Here is a 20,178-nt window from a genome sequence, read left to right as displayed (position 1 = left end):
AATTATTAGATAGAGAGAAGAGGAGAGATTTATTACAAATAGAAATTAAAAAAAAATGCAAGTCACAGGAAGACAATTCCAAGGCCTTTAACAACATGTAACTAAACACTAAAGTTATCAAAACACTGAAGATTGAGCACATAAACCTTGAGGAAACAAATAAAAATTCTGAAGGTTCAGCAATTCTTTTTCCACCTTGGCAATTGTAACACTAAACCTAGGGTCAGAATTTTTTGTCTTTTTATTGTAATGGTAAATTCTATCTAACTGACTTTCCTACTAAGATGCATTTGTTTGAAAAAAAATTCATGTGAAAGACTGGTTGGTCAGCATACAATGTATTAAAAATTCTGAAATTCAAGGCTAATTCAAAAACGGAAAGTCTTTATAAACTGACATAAGGCCAACCTATAAAATATGTTTGTTTGCATTTTTCTGACTGTACCTTCAGACTGAAGGGTCGGTAGGTAGGAAAAATATTTCATTTTATCACTCAGCCGAAAAGTTTAAACAAGCAGTTTCACAAACCAAGTTTCTTGTTAAGAAAAAAACCTATTTTAAAAACAACAAACATTGAAAACCGACATGAAATTTTCAAATAAAATAACCCTTTTTAACCTAAACTGTAACATAGTGTCATTGTCCAATTTATGACATAAAATATGGTATTATTAAATGCTGAAACACTTATAAACAAGGAATGACTAGAACTGTTTTAAAGAAATATATTCACTGACATGTATATGCTTCTTGGTTTGAATTGTTTCATGAGTAGAGTATTTTCATCAGATAAATGTAGATATTACAGATTTATAAGACAATGTATTATTTAGGAGTGTATTTTTAATAAAAAAAAATTCAGTCATTAAATCTTCCTCAATTGAAAAGAAAGGCAACTTAAAAAAGACTGTTTTTATATTTCTAACACTATTTGTATGTACAATGTAATACGGTTATATTTTGAAAGATATGTTTATGCCAGGCTTAAATGAAAACGAAAGAAAACTTACTAGTTTGGGGTGAAATCATGAAATTCATAGCACCCCATTAAAGTATATGGTCTGTACTGAAATGTTTTGACTGCATAAAAAAAAATTGGACAGCATAGCTCCTAAGAACATGTTTAATTCAATTCACACAGGCAGTTTGGATATATTTGATATTGTAAGAAAGAGAATAATTCATTAATTGCTATGAGTGGGGTAGCCCCCCTTATCCTTAAGGAGCATACTCATTGCAATCGAAGATAGACTTAATATAGAGAGAGTATATTTATTTTTCAAGCTAACCATTCATTTTCTCTACATGAATATCTTTGTGTAGTTTGGGTTGCTTCTCATTGATTTGGCATGGTCTCTATCCATTTACATTTCAAATGAGCTCTTTCTTTAATTTCTCCGTACAGGCATGTTTACAGGTATCCATAAATTCACAGAGGAGTGGTTTCATATTTGTCTACTTCACAACGATTTATAGAAAGTATGACGTACTTCAGACTGCTGTCAAATTGTTTAACCACTGAAATTGGTTCAATAAAGTCCGGCTCAAAAGATTCTGTACCCGATTTGTTTGAGACAGAAAGTTGTGAAAGATGAGTTATCGTGTCGGTTGTAAATATCCGCTGCATCATTTGATGAAATCATTAAAGACATCATTCCATGTGCCTGAATCTGTATAAACAGTTTACTATTAAACTTTTTGTTTGTAATTTGTCTTAAAATTGACAGAAGTCTACACCGTAAAGTACTCCTCCATAACTTCATGGATACCTGTAAACAATTTCCATGTGCTCTAGGACATGAATTTCCGGATCTCGTTAATAGAAATGTTAAAAAAAATTCCTCAAATTTAAAGCAACAAAATTTTCACAGTGGGGGGGGGGGGGGGTGGTTCAAAGGTCGGTCCAAAGGTCGGTCGGTAAACTGCAAACAAACCATATTTTAATTTAAGTCTAATCAAAACCTATCAAATAAAATGTGAAAATCAAATGCCATATTCCTAACATGGTTCAAGCATTTTCATTAGAAATTGGTGGGTTAAATCTGAATTATATGTAGCCAGGTGAATCGAACCTACCACTTTTATGACAGTTGTTTATAGTTTCTTATTATTGACAATTTGGTAAGCAACACAAACAGACATTAAGTTTAATGTGGCGATACTTATAATTTCAATCCAGCAGTCGAAACTGGTAACATACATCACAGACTGCAAGACAACACAAACCAGTTAAGTCAGGCTTAAATTAAAATATTGATTGTTTGCCCTTTACCGACCGACCCTATAAATTCGTTGCGCCTGAAAATCTTTTATTTGTATTTACCAGCAAGATTTTATTTTAATTTATTTTTTCGTTCCTACCAAAAATCTTATATTTGTATTTCCCGCTCAAAACAATTTTATCCGGAATTCTCGGGTTTTATCTTTAACGTATAAGGTCCAGTCCGTTTGGTATCACCTGAGCGTTTGACATTAACACTTGCATTTGAAGTTTCAAAGCATTTGTTTGAAATCGATGTTCAGCATGTGAACGCTTACTGAAATCACGTACGCTACTCTGTACCTTTATAAGAGCAGGGTTCATTTACAAATACGTTGGTTTGATACAAAATTATCAACGTGTGTACAAACTAATTTGTAAACGGACGTTTTATTCTATGTAGGGATGGCCTTTTGTGATCCGCAGATCAGGATGATTATGTTAACGATGCCGCTATATTATTTATATCTGACATGAACCAAAAGTGACAAAACCCTGTAAAGTGGAGAATATCTGGCAGTAAAATCGCCAAGTTGTCCATACAGATCATTTATAAAGGCGATTTAAAATACGTGACAATTTTCAGAGTTTTAAGTCTTGTAGCATTTTAATTGGAAACAAAGACACACACGATGTTTTTAACACTCTAGGGACTTTTTCAACTAGTAATGTATGTCTGCCCGGACATAGATCTAATCAGTACAAAGTTATCTTTTACAGAAAATCTTAAGTAAACATACAAGGTACGTAGTACAGAATATAAGTGCAAGTTCAAACTCTTCAAAGTTCCAGGCATATAAACGTTGAAGATATGCGGCACAGCACTATATTTTGATATTTTGAAAACAAAATAGTACTGTGCATATGAATTAGCTTCACATTCTATGTGATATTTTTTTTAAAACCAGTAAATAGTCCCTGAAAACTTATTTGCAAAAACAAAACGGACACAAATGACATTATGCAGAGTTTGTATCTATAAAATAAAATATTATACCTATCTGCCTACCCATGACAAATAATATACCGAGCCAAGTTATTTTTTTGGGAAAAAAAATAAAATATTTTACCTACCTACCTACCCTGTTTCAAAACATAGGGTCGGAAAAGGGCAAACAAACAATATTTTAATTTAGGCCTCAGTGGACAGTGATTTTTTTTGCTGATCAATTTCAATTAAACAAATATATATATGATTATACATAAACAGATATAAAACTGTTGTCTATTGAAAATTACTGGTTCTTAATTTATGAAATCAGATGATGATTTAGATTAGTATGTTTTTACTTTATATTTACAGATACATGAAGATGTCCATTTAAATGTGTTGTGGACATGTACTGGGGAAATAAACACCCTGTAGGACATACTTGTTCTTTTGTAAAAGCCTTATGATTTAAGGGATATAAAATGATGGCAGATATGACGAGGTATGAAAACATCCAAGTTAAAAAAAAAATTGTATGACTAAAACTTTGTGTCACAAACCAGCAAACTTCATAACTTGTTCCAAGAAAAAAATACTTACGAGGTTACAACAGCTTTGCTTGATTGAGACCATATAAATAGCAATAAAAAAAACTTTGCTGTTCAGATATACACAATAAAACCACTTAAATACCTTTTGAAGATTTTTTTATTATCCAAACATTTGTTTTATTCTATAGAAATTACTAAAAGGCTAGTCATAATTCTGTTAACAGTTTTTTGTGAACCAATATGTCTACGTTTTTTTTTCTTCTTTTTTTTTGTCTTGGGCCTAAAAAAAAAAGATATGTGTTTCCGGTAACATCATTTTGAAAAATAGGGTCGGTAGGTCGGAATTCTTTTTTTTTTTTTTTTTTTTTTTTTTTTTTTTTTTTTGACATCGTAAATGAAATCCGGAAAATTATCATGGTTTTTCCAAGTCCGGATCCGTAATTAGTTTCAAAAACCGGAAGTGTGCCGTTTGCAATGTTTTTGAAGCACCTGCTGTGCAAATTTGTTGGATTTTAACCTATTTGGAATACCTTTTGACATTAATAAAATGTTTTACTGGCTTTCTATGCAAGTAGAAGCAAGAGAGAAAAAATATTATGTCATCTATCAGAAGCCTGTGTCAAAAACGGGGTCGGTTGATACAATTTTTTTTTTTTTTTTTTTGAAGATCCAATAAAAAAGTTAGGGTCGGGGCTAAAAATCAGGGTCGGTCGGGTTACCGGAAACATCGATCTTTTTTTTCTCGGCCTTGGCAATGTCTGAATAACAATAAAATAGCTAACTTGTGCATAGTATATGGTAGAACTGTAAAAAAAAATCGAGAAATATTTTGTTGTATTTCAGGATTGGTGGCGACTCCTCTCTAAGCCCATTGAGACACAACTCTGCCAGTGAATATAACTTCACAAGTGATTCTGAGAAGTCTGATGTCAAAGTAGAGAATGCTGTAAGTATTCCAGCTATCTGACCAAATAATCTTGCTAAATGACTACGTTGTTTATCATTCATCATTCATTTATTTTCATTACTAAATTTAAAAAAAACTTTTTTGATTCAAACTTCTGTTATCCCTTTTACAAAATTTGAAAATGATCTTTTAACTAAGGAAAATATCTTCCTTGATTGAAGTTCTGTTTCCTTGCCCTGCTTTGGCTACACTTTTTGTCTTATCAGAAATCAGAAGACAGTGCAAACCAATTGTTTTGATTTGTCTTTTCAGCTCTTTAATATTTAAATTAGTTTTAGAATTTCAAATATTTTGGCTTTGAGTACACTTTGATAAGAGACAACAATTGTCAAATGCCTATCTCAGTGATATTGTTTGCCTCATATAATATTACAGCCGAAATTAGGCTTCTTCCCCTAGAGAAAATTCCCAATTACTAAAAAAATGGCTTAAAATTCCTCCCAAAAAGTTTTACATTTTCCCCAAACAGTGATGGCATTGGTACTCATGTTTGTAAATTTTGTATTCATGTCATTCTTTTGATATTAGGAATCACTTTTGAGATCCGGTTTTCTGATCAGAATCATCATAGTGTTTGTAACACATGTGGTTTTCAATGCATTAAGTACCATCATTGTTTGTTTCTTTCCCCTCTCCGAAAAGTACCTTTCAGGTTGGAAATGTCTGACAACGAAAATATACATGAAAAACAGTGTAAAAAAGACAGCACAGGTCAGCAAAAATTGGAGATGGGTTTAAAATAAAAGATACAAATTTCCCAATTTCAATAAAAGATATGCATTTTCCCAATAAAAACGGTAGAGGTAGTTTTGACAACAATATCAAAGCATCTGGTGCAGTAAGCAGTATCTTTTATGTTGTAACAATTGGCAATTAGTAAGTAATAAGTAACGCTGGAAATGATGAGACATAATTATATTCTAACTGTTGCATGGAAAGAGACAAGTTTGATACATGAATTTGCTCACACCATTTTTGCAGTGTGTTTACAATTCATATAGCTAGACATTTGATCAACTCCTGAAAAAAAAATGTTTAAAGACATATTTATCTTATTTGTAGAATGACTCTGATTTCAATGAACCAGCATCACCCCTGTCTTCTACTCAAGATCATGTTTCATCAACGGAGAAAAAGAAGGGTCGGAACACAAACCAGCTACAGTATCTTTTAAAGAATGTGATGAAAATGGTGTGGAAACATCAGTATTCATGGCCTTTCCAAAAGCCTGTTGATCCATCTCTATTAAACCTTCCTGTAAGTTTTTTTATGCATCTACATAAAATGTTGTCAAATGTTCTTTAGTACATCACAATATTGAATATTCTTTACTTATTGAGTGCTCTATAATCACCTGTAGTGTAATTGTTTACATTCTTGTTTTTTGGTGGATTATTGTCTTGTACCACATTATTTGATATATTTAATGGAATTTATACTTGGAAATTCATTTTTGCTTTTATTATTTCAAGACAGCTGGCATAGATTCCATTGAGAAATTTTGAACTTCAAACTGCTTAATTGACTAGGCATTAACATGTATACGGGAGGGTGGTAAAGGACTTTCAAAACATCCATACAACCAAGAACCTTATTTTAGATAATTTTTCAATATATAAAGAACTTGCTAGGGGAGTCTGGGCATGCCCCCCCCAGAAATTTTTTGAAATTTAGATGCAAAATCCTGCATTCTGAGGGTTTAAAGAAGATGTTTTCAGTCTGAAAAATAACTATTTCATACTTGTTTATATCTTCATAAAAAATTTAAAAAAAAAATGAACACCAAAGAAATCTAACGGCAGGAATTTGTCAGATGAATTGTGAAATATAGTTCAAGAAGACACAATTTCGTGAGACACTTTTTTTGCTTACAAAAAACTCATCAACTAAAATAATCAAATTAAAAAAAACAATGTTTTTGTTTAATTTTATTTACATGTATAAATAAGTTGACTTGTCCCCTGTTTTACTTTTGGTTTCTGATGCTGAGTCTTCACGTTCCAACTGATTTGTCTCATGACGAGTTTTAACCCTGTTCTTGTTAATGCATTATGACATGCATACATCCCGGTACGTGCAATGGACGCTTTCTGATACCAATGGCTTAGTCTTGTTATCATCACCACCCCTCAGCTCTCAAAATGAAGCTAATCACATTTAATATTATTACCGGAAATTTACTTTCGTTTCAGTCCATTGCAACTGTAATGATAAATCCCGAGCAATACGAAAAGAATTATGACGACATGACAAACGCTAATTCGATAAAGACAGAAGATCGAAAAGTTTTCATCACCACGTGTACCTTTTGGAGTAAAGGAAAAATTCAACAGGGAACCTTTCAACGCTCTATTTTAAGAACGAAAGGACTTTTCCAATTTAAACTATTTACGCGACGACTATGTAATAGATAAGGCTAAACTATGCACACGATTTATCAGGATCTCTGATGTGATTAATAATAAAATATAATAAAAACAAAATGTATATGCAGTATAATTAATGTTTATTTCAAAACGGGTTATCTTGAAACGTGGTGCATTCTTACTTTATGGGTTGAGTAATCTTAGACCGAGTTGACTGTATATAGCGACTGGCTTACGGTAGAAATTTTACCCTCCAGTATCTGTATCTGTATGTAAATAAAGAGGTTGTGGAACCAGTGTAGACAATATTCGACGAAGTTGACAGATATGACCGGCGTTTGGACTATACTTTGCCGAAAGTACAACAGATTGATGTTAAATGACAAATAAAGGACAAGGTTCACTAATGGCACAAAATGGCCTAAAATATCAACTTTATCATAAAACACCAAAAAGGTCTCAATTTGGTTCGTAAATGGGTCTATTTCAAAAGTATAAATGCTAAATATATCAGTTCTTTTCTTAAGACTACAAGATATTCGCCAAAGTAAGGTCATTTTGGACATTTTGTCAAAATATGATGATTTTGTGCATTTTTCAGACCTAAAAGCTTTTGAAACACATTGGCCGCCACCTACAATCCAGAATGTGTTGTAACCAAAAGATTACAATTTTGATATAGATTTCATCAATATAAACACTTTTTGGATCGTAGATGGAGACCAAGGTTAATTATGCCAAAAACAATTAAAATTATGGACAAAAAGTACCAAAATTGACCTTTTAATACAAATTGTACTCATTGAAGGGGTCATTGCTCCATAAATAGTAAAGAAAAGTGCCAGAAAAAAATATTTTTGTCTTAGTAGTATTATCACAAGTATTTCTATGTGACATTTGTAATTTTTTGCCCCAATTTATAAAACATAAAAAAATCAGGGCCAATTTTAACCCTTCGTGAACCTTCTCCTTTACTAGCCCCTTGGGCTACCGCGCCATGGACATTTACTAGCCCGACACAAAAGTTACTAGTCTGGGGCTAGCGTTAGTGTCGTACCTGTCGAACCCTGCCAAAAAATTTCTTGAACTTCAGTTGCAAAATTGTATCATATTTATTCATTGTAATAACTTTTTATCAACAGGATTACTTCAAAATAATCAAACATCCAATGGATCTAGGATCTATCAAGAAAAAACTAGAAACACATAAGTATTTCTCAGCTTCAGAATGTATTCAGGACTTCAATCAGATGTTTACCAATTGCTACATTTACAATAAACCAGGAGAGGTAATACATTTATATTAAATGACATTAAATGTTATATTTAACTTTATCTAACTCTGTTATTTGTCTATGTTCACACAAGCACAATCAAATGGACATGCATACAGCTTTTAAAAAAAGGAGAGCTGGTCACATAAAATTAAGAATTTATGTATTTTAAACAACAGGAACTAATCATAGTATATCAATTAACAGTGTTTTCTGCTGGCTTGCATTTATTTTAATAGTAATAGTTTGTTGTTAAAGAGAAACATTTCTGGGGATCACTAGTTTTGCTGGTGTTAAGTTACAGTAACAATAATTTGATCAACAGTTATTGGTATAGTTTTCAATAACAAGGAAGACTTGTTAAAAAAATAACAAAAGATACCTTGATATTAAAGATTTGAGACAAAAAAAATGGGACAGCTTTAGATATACACAGTTATACTCTGAAACTTTTGCTAATGTGCTCTGCTTTATAAATTATACATATCTGAAATATATCATGCTTGTTTTTCAGGATATTGTGCTGATGGCCCAGGTGCTGGAAAAACTTTTTCTTCAAAAGGTAGCTCAAATGCCTGCTGAAGAACAGGAGGTGGCTGCCTCAAGCAAAAAGACTCCTAAAAACAAATTTAGAACTTTATCTTCAACACCCAAGAATTCTATAATAAAACCATTAGCTACTCCCACCCCTGTCAATTCTCAACCTTCCGCCCAGTCATCACAGCTATCAACTACTTCCTTAGCACCAGCATCTACAACTGTTGTTACAGTAGCACCACCTAGTCAGACAATGCCTTCAGCGCCTGTTACAACAGCAGCAGAAACAACAGGGACTTACACTAATCATAGTATATCAGAGTCTGCTGTCATTCCTCCTCAAGCACCAACTAAGGTAAGTAATTGTATAAAATAGTTATCAAAAGAAGCAATAATAAGGTGAGGTGTATTTCAGTAACAATAATACCAAACATAAAAACAATAACAAAATAATTGTCATTATCAAAAATTATACAAGATGAATTTGAAAGTTGGGGGAAAAACATAGAAAATTTGCAGAAGTTCATCTAAAGATAAGAATTTACATTTGTTGCATTATTCAAAGTACACAAAAAAAATCGAAGCATGCCAGTAGAGAACCAATCTAACTTCACACCTGGGCAAAGGTTGCTTTTAAGTTAATCTTAATCTGTGAAGGTGACACTAAACACCATGTTTTAGTTACAATCTTATCCTAATTGATTTGATTGTTTCATGACATGGAAACACAAACTATAATAGACAAATTATATTTCATTGATGCTAGATTTTAAAAATTATGATAATATTAGTAACCCAAAGAAGAGTCTGAAAATGTCAGGTATGTATCATCGAATAAAGTCAACATCAAAAATTATGATACAAGATGATTTTGAAAGGTTGGGGAAAACCCAGAAAAATATGCTAAAGTAAATTTTGAAATATAATTATAAATTTCGTGCATCATTCAAAGTACACAAAAAAAATCAAAACATGCAAGTAGAAAACCAATCTACCTTCACACTTGGGCAAAGGTTGCTTTAAATTAAGTTAATCTTAATCTGTGATGGTGACACTAAAAACCATGTTTTAGTTACAATCTTATCCTAATTGATTTGATTGTTTCATGACATGGAAACACAAACCATAATAGACAAATTGCTAGATTTTTACATTTTATGATAAAAAATAATAAATCAAAGAAGAGTGAATATATAAGGTAAGTATCACTGAATAAAATACCCAACATTCAAACAATAACCAAAAAATAAGAGGACAACATCATAAATTATGATACAAGATGATTTTGAAAGGTATGGGAAAACACTTAAATAATATTTGGAAGTTTATCTTGAAATATGAATATAAATTTTGTTGCATCATTCAAAGAACAAGAAAAAATCAAAACATGCAAGTAGAAAACCAATCTACCTTCACACTTGGGCAAAGGTTGCTTTAAATTAAGTTAATCTTAATCTGTGATGGTGACACTAAAAACCATGTTTTAGTTACAATCTTATCCTAATTGATTTGATTGTTTCATGACATGAAAACAAACCATAATAAAAAGGCTATTATTTGAACTTGGAATTATTTTTAATTATGGAATTTGCATAATTTCTTGTGTTTAAAATTTTTTAGTAAATTCCTTGTTCATTTGGTATTATAATCTTTTGAGCGTTTAACAACACTTTCCATACAATATATTTTGGTTAGATAGTGTTGTGCGTGGCACAGTACATTCTATTGAAAATATACTATTTTCTTTGTAATAGAAACTGTTGTGCGCAGCACAGAACATTTCAGTACAGAATAAACATGGAATTTATTAAAAATTTCAATAACAAGAAATCAAGCAAATTCCATAATTAAAAATAATTCCAAGTTCAAATAATAGCCTGTTAATAGACGAAATGCTAGATTTTTACATGTTATGATAAAAATAATAAATCAAAGAAGAGTGAATATGAGGTAAGTATCACTGAATAAAATACCCAACATTCAAACAATAACCAAAAAAATAAACATTGATAAAGAGGACAACATCATAAATTATGATACAAGATGATTTTGAAAGGCATGGGAAAACACTTAAATAATATTTGGAAGTTTATCTTGAAATATGAATATAAATTTTGTTGCATCATTCAAAGAACAAGAAAAAATCAAAACATGCAAGTAGAAAACCAATCTACCTTCACACCTGGGCAAAGGTTGCTTTAAATTAAGTTAATCTTAATCTGTGAAGGTGACACTAAAATCCATGTTTTAGTTACAATCTTATCCTAATTGATTTGATTGTTTCATGACATGGAAACAAACCATAATAGACAAATTATATTTCATGAATGATAGATTAATATGAAGTTGTAACATAAATTTGATTTTTTCCTTTGATGTTTTTATGAAATAATTTGCTTAAAAAGTGTGGTGAGGGAAAACCATGGTATATTATATGCAAATTTATGTTGTACCATACTTTGCTAATTAAATATGCATCTCGACTAGAATCCAAAGGAAAAAAGGCGCCTCTAAAATATTTAGGAAACTGTAAAACATACTAAAAGGTCAAGATCTTCATTTGTTTTCATTTTATAAGAAAAAGCAATGAATTATGTGTACCTCATTTCAAGAAACCCTTTTCAAACTATATAGGATTGTTACGAATTCCCTTAATTTTGGAAACAATTACTAAATGTAAAACTGTCATTTCCTTTGCGAAAATTCAATTAGATTTCGATTTAAAAAGGGGGGTACCTATACAAAAAGGAATTAATATCGGCTACAAATATCTGTGTAAAAACATGATTAGTACACTATCTACACCCCTGGATCCGCCACTGTTAAAATATTGTTTTATCATTAAAATTGTGTTTTAATAAATAATCTAATAAAATAACGAAACAAAAGCATTTTTCAATTAGATGAAAATTCTGTAAAATATGATTAATTTGTATGATACATTGACTGAAAAAAAACAAAAAAAAAAAACAAAAAACAAAAAAAAACAATTCTTACCGTCATTAGAATAATTATTTAATCCTTGTCGCTGGAATCCGACATTTTTGTTTACCTCAGTCTGATGACATGATAAAATTACCTGCGCCTACAATCATACACGGGGCGCAAAACTAAAAAAAAAAATCGGGAAAATCCGACATTTTCTTTACTTTCTGCAAATTCAGGGGTTCTATTACATGAAATATACAGACGATCATACACAAAGCGCAAAAGTGACTTGCGCGAGCTTCCATTTCATTGGATAAAACTGTAACGTGATCAATTTCCAATATTAGTTGAAGGTCTTGAAGCTGTCAATCATTTTATTTATATTACAAATTTTATATACCATGTGTCTTACTCATTAACATATTTAAACAAACTCCTCCTTCGGATTTGTTTGTTTAAATATGTTAACTCGTAAAAACCATGGTATATAGTACTTGACCTGTTTATTAGGCAAACCAAAAAATATGTATTGGGTATTGAAACTAATATGGCATTAAAACATTTATTTGTAAGGCACTTGTACAAGTTAAGCAATACAATTTTAAGATATACTAAACTCCTTTGTAAGGTCAGTCATTTCTTAATTTTTCACCAGAAGCCTGAACATAAAAAGTATTCTGCAATTTTTTACCTTCACTCCTGGGCAAAGTTTGCTTGAAATTAAGTAATTCTTAATCAGTGAAGGTGATATAAAATTCCATGTTTAATTTCAGTCTGTCTTTATAGATATGATTGTTTCATGCCATGGAAACATTAAATCATGTCAATAATGTAATCTTTCTGACATACTTTAACTTAATTTAGTAAGGAAAAAATTATTAGCTTTGGTACTGTGACCTGTGTAAAATTTTATTGATGTTATAGGTTTTTTTTTTTTTTTTTTTGTAGACAAAAAGAGGTGTAAAAAGAAAAGCTGATACCACCACACCCATTGTTGCAACCATGCCTAAGGATCCATCAATTGAACCAACTACTGTAAAAGTAGAAAAGGCTCCAGCTAAAATTCCTCCCACTCGAAGAGAAAGCAATCGTCCGATCAAAAAGCCAAAGAGAGATTTACTAGAAGAAGATTCTCCCGATCCAGTAAGTACCAATCAAATGGATTTAAACACTTCTATGATAGTAAGGGGGCATACTTTTTTTTTTACCTGCACATCAGTTAATTATTCAGACTTAAGCTGTTGAGTATTGTTTAAAGATTTTTGTTAAGGTTGTGTAACCATGTTCTTGTTACATCAACTGGAAATTTGTGCACATGTTCATTATTATTTTATACTTCTAGTCAAAAGAAGGTTCACTGAAAATGGGATTGAGTTGATGTTAAACTGGTCATTTTATGGTTAAGGTGGTACCTAACACTACAGGGAGATAACTCTGTATAGTCAGCTAAATGTTTTATTTACGTTGTGTTGTAAAAGAAATATTAAGCTTCTCAATGATCAAAATTGGTGTTTGTCAAATTGCTATATAACCAGTGTAATTTTTCTGACAAAATGGTTGGTTCAAAAATTTTAAAATTTTTATATTTTTATTAAAGTGTTAAAGTAAATACTTTGACAAATTTTATGAAAATTGAACGAGCCAGTGTTGGGTACCACCTTAAGGTCACTTTTCATGAAGTAATTTTTTTACTTATTAGATTATCCATCAAAAACTTAAAATATTTAGTCATTTTTTTTGCAGGAAAAAACGGTGTCTAAAGCGAAGAAAGGAAAACTGTCTGAACAGCTCAAATTTTGCAATAATATGGTGAAAGAATTGATTGCCAAAAAGCATGCTGTAAGTAGATATTTATATAAAGCAAACATTTCATTCACAAAGTGATTTATACTGTAAATAATCCACATTGAAAATTTAAAATTTTTAGTAACGTGTTTACTTTTTCTTCAATCTTTAAATTTTCACGAGTTAATTCTCTTTCTAGCTGTTCTATGAAATTGATCAATTGTAAAAAAAGATATTGGTAATAAAATTTCTAGTTAACTTTGCTTGCCCTTATTTGGTTTGTTCAAGAAATAGATCTCAACACTAATATATATTTTCAGGAGTATGCTTGGCCATTTTACAAACCAGTAGATGCAGAAATGCTTGGTCTTCATGATTATTATGAAATAATTAAGAAGCCAATGGACCTTGGAAGTATAAAAGTAAGTTATAAACCCTGAATTAAAAGTTTAGCATGAAAATTTTATAAGGGAACACAGCTTTTGAACTTCATAAATATTGAATAGTTGTACTCACTCTTTAAGTGTCGAGACTATTATAATCACCCTGACTCTTCATCTTTTCCAAATAATCGTTCGGTCACATTTTTTTCAGAAAATACTTTTTAAACTTAATTACTTTGAATTTGGCCAGCAGCTTGTTGATGATTATTTGTAATGTGAAAGCTATTTTCATATATCTATGATTCTGTATGACTTTTTTGATACTTTTGATTTCCATTATTCTTAACATCGAGACATGTCAATTCTTTGTATTTTTTCAATTCCTGTTTACACAAGATGCATTACAATATATAATTTCGTCTTGAAGCATGACATGTAGGTATGCTGTAAAAATCTAAAACCATTTATATGCTGGTGATCCATGATTAACATGACGACAAACTCTTTAAATTATAGAATTTCAAATGTATTTTTGCAAAGAAAGTGGCATCATTATTGAAAATAATACTGTTTGGGGGTCATGACATGTTTTCTTGTGTTAAACTTATTGGACCTTGTCATGATTTTACACAATGTTAATTTTAATTAAGTTATGGGACATATCAATATTTGTGAAGGTAATTTTGGAATTTCATATCTTGTTGGTTCTTATTCCATTTTAATTTCTGGAATTTTATAGTCTAATAACCAGTAAAAGCTACTTACTTCCCCTTTAATTTTTGAAATTTTCAAAATAGTGGATCTGAAATGATAAGAGAATAAGGGAATGTCTTTTCATGCACTCACAATTCAGCATTTTATGAATGCATATTTTCATTAATACTACAATAGTACTTTTTTCAAGTTGGTAGGAAATGCAAATAGACATTGATATACTATATAGTAGCACTATAAATTATAAGCCAGGCAGGTATTCTTTGAAAACGATGCAAATTTTAAGGAAACATCTCCATTCATGTTCAACCAAGACCATTCAAACTTTACTAAATGTTTATACATATGTGTATGGAAGCACCTAATCTATTGTGAGAATTTTGTCAGATTTTCCAAATTTTGAAGCAGATCATTTTCATGTTGCTGATACTTTTTGACAAGTGCATGACAGACCATAATGGTAAACTGACTTGTCAATCAGTTTTAGCATGTCTTTCTTCAAGTTAAATATACCTGCAGGGAATCAGTACCAAATTGTATTTCAATAAAAAAAGAAGTTATTTATTTCATTTTGCTTTAAACTAGGACTTTTAATATACTTTATTTTGCACGTAGAGACAATACACAGAATTGAAGAAAATGTTCCTATTTCTCTGTAGTATATTCTTGTTTCAAATATTTATTGTAATGTTTATTTCGAATGTGTTGAGAAAAATTTAATTAATTTCCTTAGGTAGCTTCATGTTTTGAAATTGGCGAAAGAAAATTTGGTTCGAATATACATCAGTGGTATTTTATATTAAATTTTAGTTGCAACAAAATAACAGTGGCTTTGAAAGAAAATAGCTTATAGGGATGAGAATTGGGTTCTATATTTGTTTTTATTACATTTCAGAAAAAAATGGACAATAGAGAATATAAGTCTCCTTCAGAGTTTGCTGATGATACACGGTTAATATTTACAAATTGTTATAGATACAATCCTTCTGATAGTGACGTTGTTATGATGGCTAAAAAACTGCAGGATGTATTTGAAATGAAATATGCAAAATTGCCAGATGAGCCACATACTGCCAATGGTGACAAGGCAGATAGTGGTAGTGATACTTCTGAAAGTGAATCAGAGTCTGACAATGAAAGTGAGGAAGAAAGGGAACAAAAAATTAAAAGTCTTCAGGAAGAACTGAAAAAAATTCAAGATGATTTAGGTAAATTGACAGAAGAACATATGCAAAAATTAAAACAGAAAAAGGAAAAGAGTGAGAAAAAGAAGAAAAAAAAGAAGGAAAAAATTGAGAAAGTTAAGGTGATAGAGACACCTGCTTTGGTGGCATCAAGTACAAATGCTACTATTGTGCCACCATCTGTGAACGATGTTAAAACACCGAAAGTGAAAGCTACGAAAAAATTGCCATTAGAACCAAAAAGTACAAAGAAAAAGACTCCAGCAACTCGTACACCTAGTGCTAAGAAAAATAAGATAGTGTCTTCAGGGACTGGTGGGCCTCCTCCACCTGTGGCATTTGATAGTGATGATGAAGACAATGCTAAACCAATGACTTATGATGAAAAACGACAGCTCAGTTTGGATATTAATAAACTTCCAGGTAATGCTAAGTTGAATGTGTTGTGATAAGTAACATGCTCGAAATTGGAATACAGTAGTGAATATTCAGCTCGAATTGAAGTTCTTGTTCAAATATTTGCACAAAAGTAGTTACAAGGTAACTCATGAAAATGAAATACTATATATTGGATTGAAACCTTGTTCAGATGTATGATAAATGGTCACTTGTAAGGAGATATTTTATGGTCACTTTGATCAAGGAAAAGGTTGAAGAGACTTAAATAAGATGGAATTTGGTTTCATGATGCCTAATTTATTTAAGGCTTAATCAAATCCTACATATGTGATAGCAACCTTTTATATTGGGTAAATACCATTCTTAAAACACCAAAATAAATTCATTTTCTCTTAAGTAATGTTATTATTAGGTAGCTAAAAACTGCTCAAACTCAGGATATTAAATGCAACCCTGAACTTGCTGTGATGTTTTACCATGTGTATGCATTAGCTGTGTCTCTTAAGACGATCATCATCAAGAACTCTTTCATATTAACTTTGTATATGTTTCCTTTTAAATGTTGATCATAAAAAATAAACTAATGTTAAGTATTTGGTTTTTAGTAGTCTGATTTGTCATGTAATGGTGAAGGGAACTCTGATTTTTCAGACGATCAATGTCTTCAGCGCTTTTAAATTCTAGCATAGACTATAGTTAAGTCAGACTAGATTTATAACTCAATATGACTCCATTTATTAAAATTTTTAAATTTCACCAACAATGTACATGTAAGTGGAAATTTGACTGTTGACAGAAATAAAATGACATCTTTCAAACATAAAAAGCTTTTCAAAAGTATACACATGTACAGTCTTATGCTGAGTGTCTGACTTTTGTGATTATATGATTGATTTTATACATTCTTCTTTGTAAATATTCTGTCACCACTTGGTTCTACATGTCATTCATTTGGTTGGTCATATAAGTTCTAATTTTAATTACATTATGCCATGATTATGGATGATATATATTATGTTTGAGGTGTGCACTTGTTTACTCTAATTTGCCTGGTAAATGTTAACGACAAAACTGCACTAGTGATTTAAAGATGTGCAACAAATTTTAACTATACAGAAGGAAATGTTTTGAAATCTTTAAACCATATGGTTGTGAATCAATAATAATAACACTATCTCCTGAGCAATCAATTATTTGATGTTTCAGATTATGTGTGCACTTGTAGTCATATTGGCATAACCCTTTTTTAATATTGTGTGTCCATATATGGAATTGATGCTTGAAGTTTTTACTTTGTGGAATGTCAGTTAATGATATTTTTTTGCTTCACAGGTGATAAATTAGGAAGAGTTGTGTTCATAATACAGTCTAGAGAACCGTCCTTGCGAGACTCTAATCCAGATGAAATAGAAATAGACTTTGAAACTCTCAAACCTTCCACGTTGCGAGAATTAGAAGCATATGTGATGTCTTGTCTGAAAAAGAAAGCAAGAAAGCCATATAGTGAGTTTTTAGAGATTGTAATTTACCATAGATATATTTATGAATTTCATTTTCTTGGCAACCACATACGTCTGTAAAGAAACATTGATTTAGGCCATCTTTCAGGGACTAAACTTAACGCTCGCCCAGTTGCCCAAGGCGACCAGATTTTCGGCTGGGCAAATATATTTAGTCATCCTGATCGCCCAGTTGGCGACTGTAAAAAATTTGAAGTAAATCCCATTTGTACCCTTTCCCACGTGATATTAACGAAGACTGTTCCCAAAAGGAAACCTATTTTGTCTTTTCAAAGCGATATAGAAATATAGAATATTTCCGAAAACCAGTAGGTTCTTTCTAATAACCTAAACCCAGTCGAACAGCTATGTTTTCAATCCGAAGTGACGATATGTCATATACCTCCTTCAATCAGCATGTTTTCTTAACTCTGCTAAATTTTCTACGATTATTTCATTATTGAATAGTGTTTTCTTCTAAACTGTTCAATAAGCATCGTGAAAGGGATGTTTTCTAATTGTCCTCGGAGTCATTACAAGCCTATGTTAGACGGTAACTTGTCCCTGAATCGCTATTTACAAAAAATCCTTAATGTGCAAAGTCTCGTAAATAAATATCCCAATATTAAGTTTGATATCCAATCTTCAATTTAAACTCATTGCAAAATATATTTTGATCAACACTATGAGAGGATGGCTTGGATTGAGATAGTATTTATTTTAAAAAAAAAAAAAAAAAAACAGCCATATTTTCATGTCAACAGGAAGTTGAAAAAATTGAAGGGAGACAATTTTGGCAGGAAATAACCTAAAATAAATATTGTCAAATCTTATAATACATATCTGGTGGCAAAAAGTTAAATATTATAAGCTTTATTAAAAAAAACTGTTTTGTTTCATACCATGAACATACATTTAAAGAAGAATCAGGGAAATTTGTATTTGAACATAAACAAGACTGTACTTCCTGTTTTACTTCTTGTATTTATGATCCTCCTTACATGGGGGCACTTATAAAATGCTTTTATTTTTAACAATTATGGAGAAAAAAGTAACAGTTCTAAGCTTCTGCAATATATGCAATGTATTGTTGCATCAAAATAATATAATCCTCTCCCATCTCACCTGTTTTATATTTATAAAACTCCTTACTTAGGAGCACTAGCACCCTTCTGCCCTGGCCGCTAGACAAAAACAGTTAAAGTTTAGTCCCTGATCTTTGCAGTGATGCTCTAACCTCAGTCCTGAATATCAATTTAAGTAAGTGTCATTTATGACTCTTTCCATTCTCAATTAAAAATTTTATGTTTAAAAAACTATCTAGATGATCCCCCTTATGCAATTAAGTGGCAGGAACATAAAGTATTGCTCATTTACATGATTTGTAATGCTAAGAGACTGTAGGTACTTGTGAATATAAATGTAGACTATTGGAAAAAGATAGTGTTTGGGTTCGTTTGACCATTTGATGCTGTAATTATAGATAATCCTTGATATCTCAACCAGATTGATTTTCACGCTTGAGCCGGTACAGTGAAAGCGAGAAAAGCAATCAAGTTGAGATGACCAATGATAATCTTTTTATAGCTATCTTACTAATGACAACGTTGCCAATTTCATTAGAAACGCCATATGCTTCCTTGTAAGTTTCTAACGATAATTTTCCATATTAAGCGAGTAGCACGATATGAAAAATTATCACAAAAAGAGATCAAAGGAAAAAAACAAGAAATAGCGACAATAAAGATTATTAAAGGGCTTGTGCTTATAGAAAGAAAATTGAACTGATCTGGAATTTATCACATATTGGCTGCAGTAGTGTATGCTGATGCCATATCAAACACATCTAGTTAAATATGAAACTTCTAAACTTTGTAATCTGGCATTTCTTTCCTGATTAGTTCTTTATTTGCCCTACATAAAGATATAGTTGAGCTCTAACAATTATGAATACAATACATATGTTGAACTTTTCATTTTTAGCCAAAAAAGCCTCTGGAAAGTCGAGAGAAGAAGCTCAGAAAGAGAAAAAGATGGAGTTAGAACAAAAATTAATTGAGGTTCATGAAAAGCTGGGAAGTAGTGCAAAGAAAGCCAAGAAAGGTCAGTAAATAGTGTTTTTATACACAATTCTAGGTTTAAAGATGTTCCTACATTTTAAACTACTTTTAGACTGAGTTACATATATTGTTTGAACAAAGTTGCCAACAATATGATCTTGAAAAAAGGGTTGTTTCTTTGGCTTTGAAAAGAGAAAGATCGAAACAGCATGGCACATTCTGTGAATGCACATGAATTAAAACCCTTGATAAGATACAGCACTTATTTGTACAACACTTTAATTTATATCTTGAAACTTTTGTAATGGCTAACCAGGCTGAAGGGGTCAATTAATCTCTG

The 20,178-nt window shown here is 31.2% G+C and overlaps 1 protein-coding gene across 2 annotated transcripts in view; it reads left to right on the top strand.

Moving 5' to 3' along the window:
- Positions 1-20,178, top strand: part of LOC143063880 (bromodomain-containing protein 3-like) — a 36,448-nt gene that overhangs the window by 3,710 nt on the left and 12,560 nt on the right. For both annotated transcript variants that reach the window (XM_076236307.1, XM_076236308.1), the window contains exons 2-12: positions 3,564-3,693; positions 4,586-4,688; positions 5,772-5,966; positions 8,218-8,364; positions 8,864-9,241; positions 12,763-12,957; positions 13,558-13,653; positions 13,920-14,021; positions 15,592-16,303; positions 17,612-17,782; positions 19,762-19,881. In XM_076236307.1, coding sequence (XP_076092422.1) covers positions 3,674-3,693; positions 4,586-4,688; positions 5,772-5,966; positions 8,218-8,364; positions 8,864-9,241; positions 12,763-12,957; positions 13,558-13,653; positions 13,920-14,021; positions 15,592-16,303; positions 17,612-17,782; positions 19,762-19,881 — 2,239 coding nt within the window. In that variant the 5' untranslated portion in view covers positions 3,564-3,673. The remainder of the gene's footprint in view (positions 1-3,563; positions 3,694-4,585; positions 4,689-5,771; positions 5,967-8,217; positions 8,365-8,863; positions 9,242-12,762; positions 12,958-13,557; positions 13,654-13,919; positions 14,022-15,591; positions 16,304-17,611; positions 17,783-19,761; positions 19,882-20,178) is intronic.

Source organism: Mytilus galloprovincialis, chromosome 2 (assembly GCF_965363235.1).
Source record: "Mytilus galloprovincialis chromosome 2, xbMytGall1.hap1.1, whole genome shotgun sequence".
Taxonomy (NCBI): Eukaryota; Metazoa; Mollusca; class Bivalvia; order Mytilida; family Mytilidae; genus Mytilus; species Mytilus galloprovincialis.
This window is presented reverse-complemented; position numbering and strand designations above follow the sequence as displayed.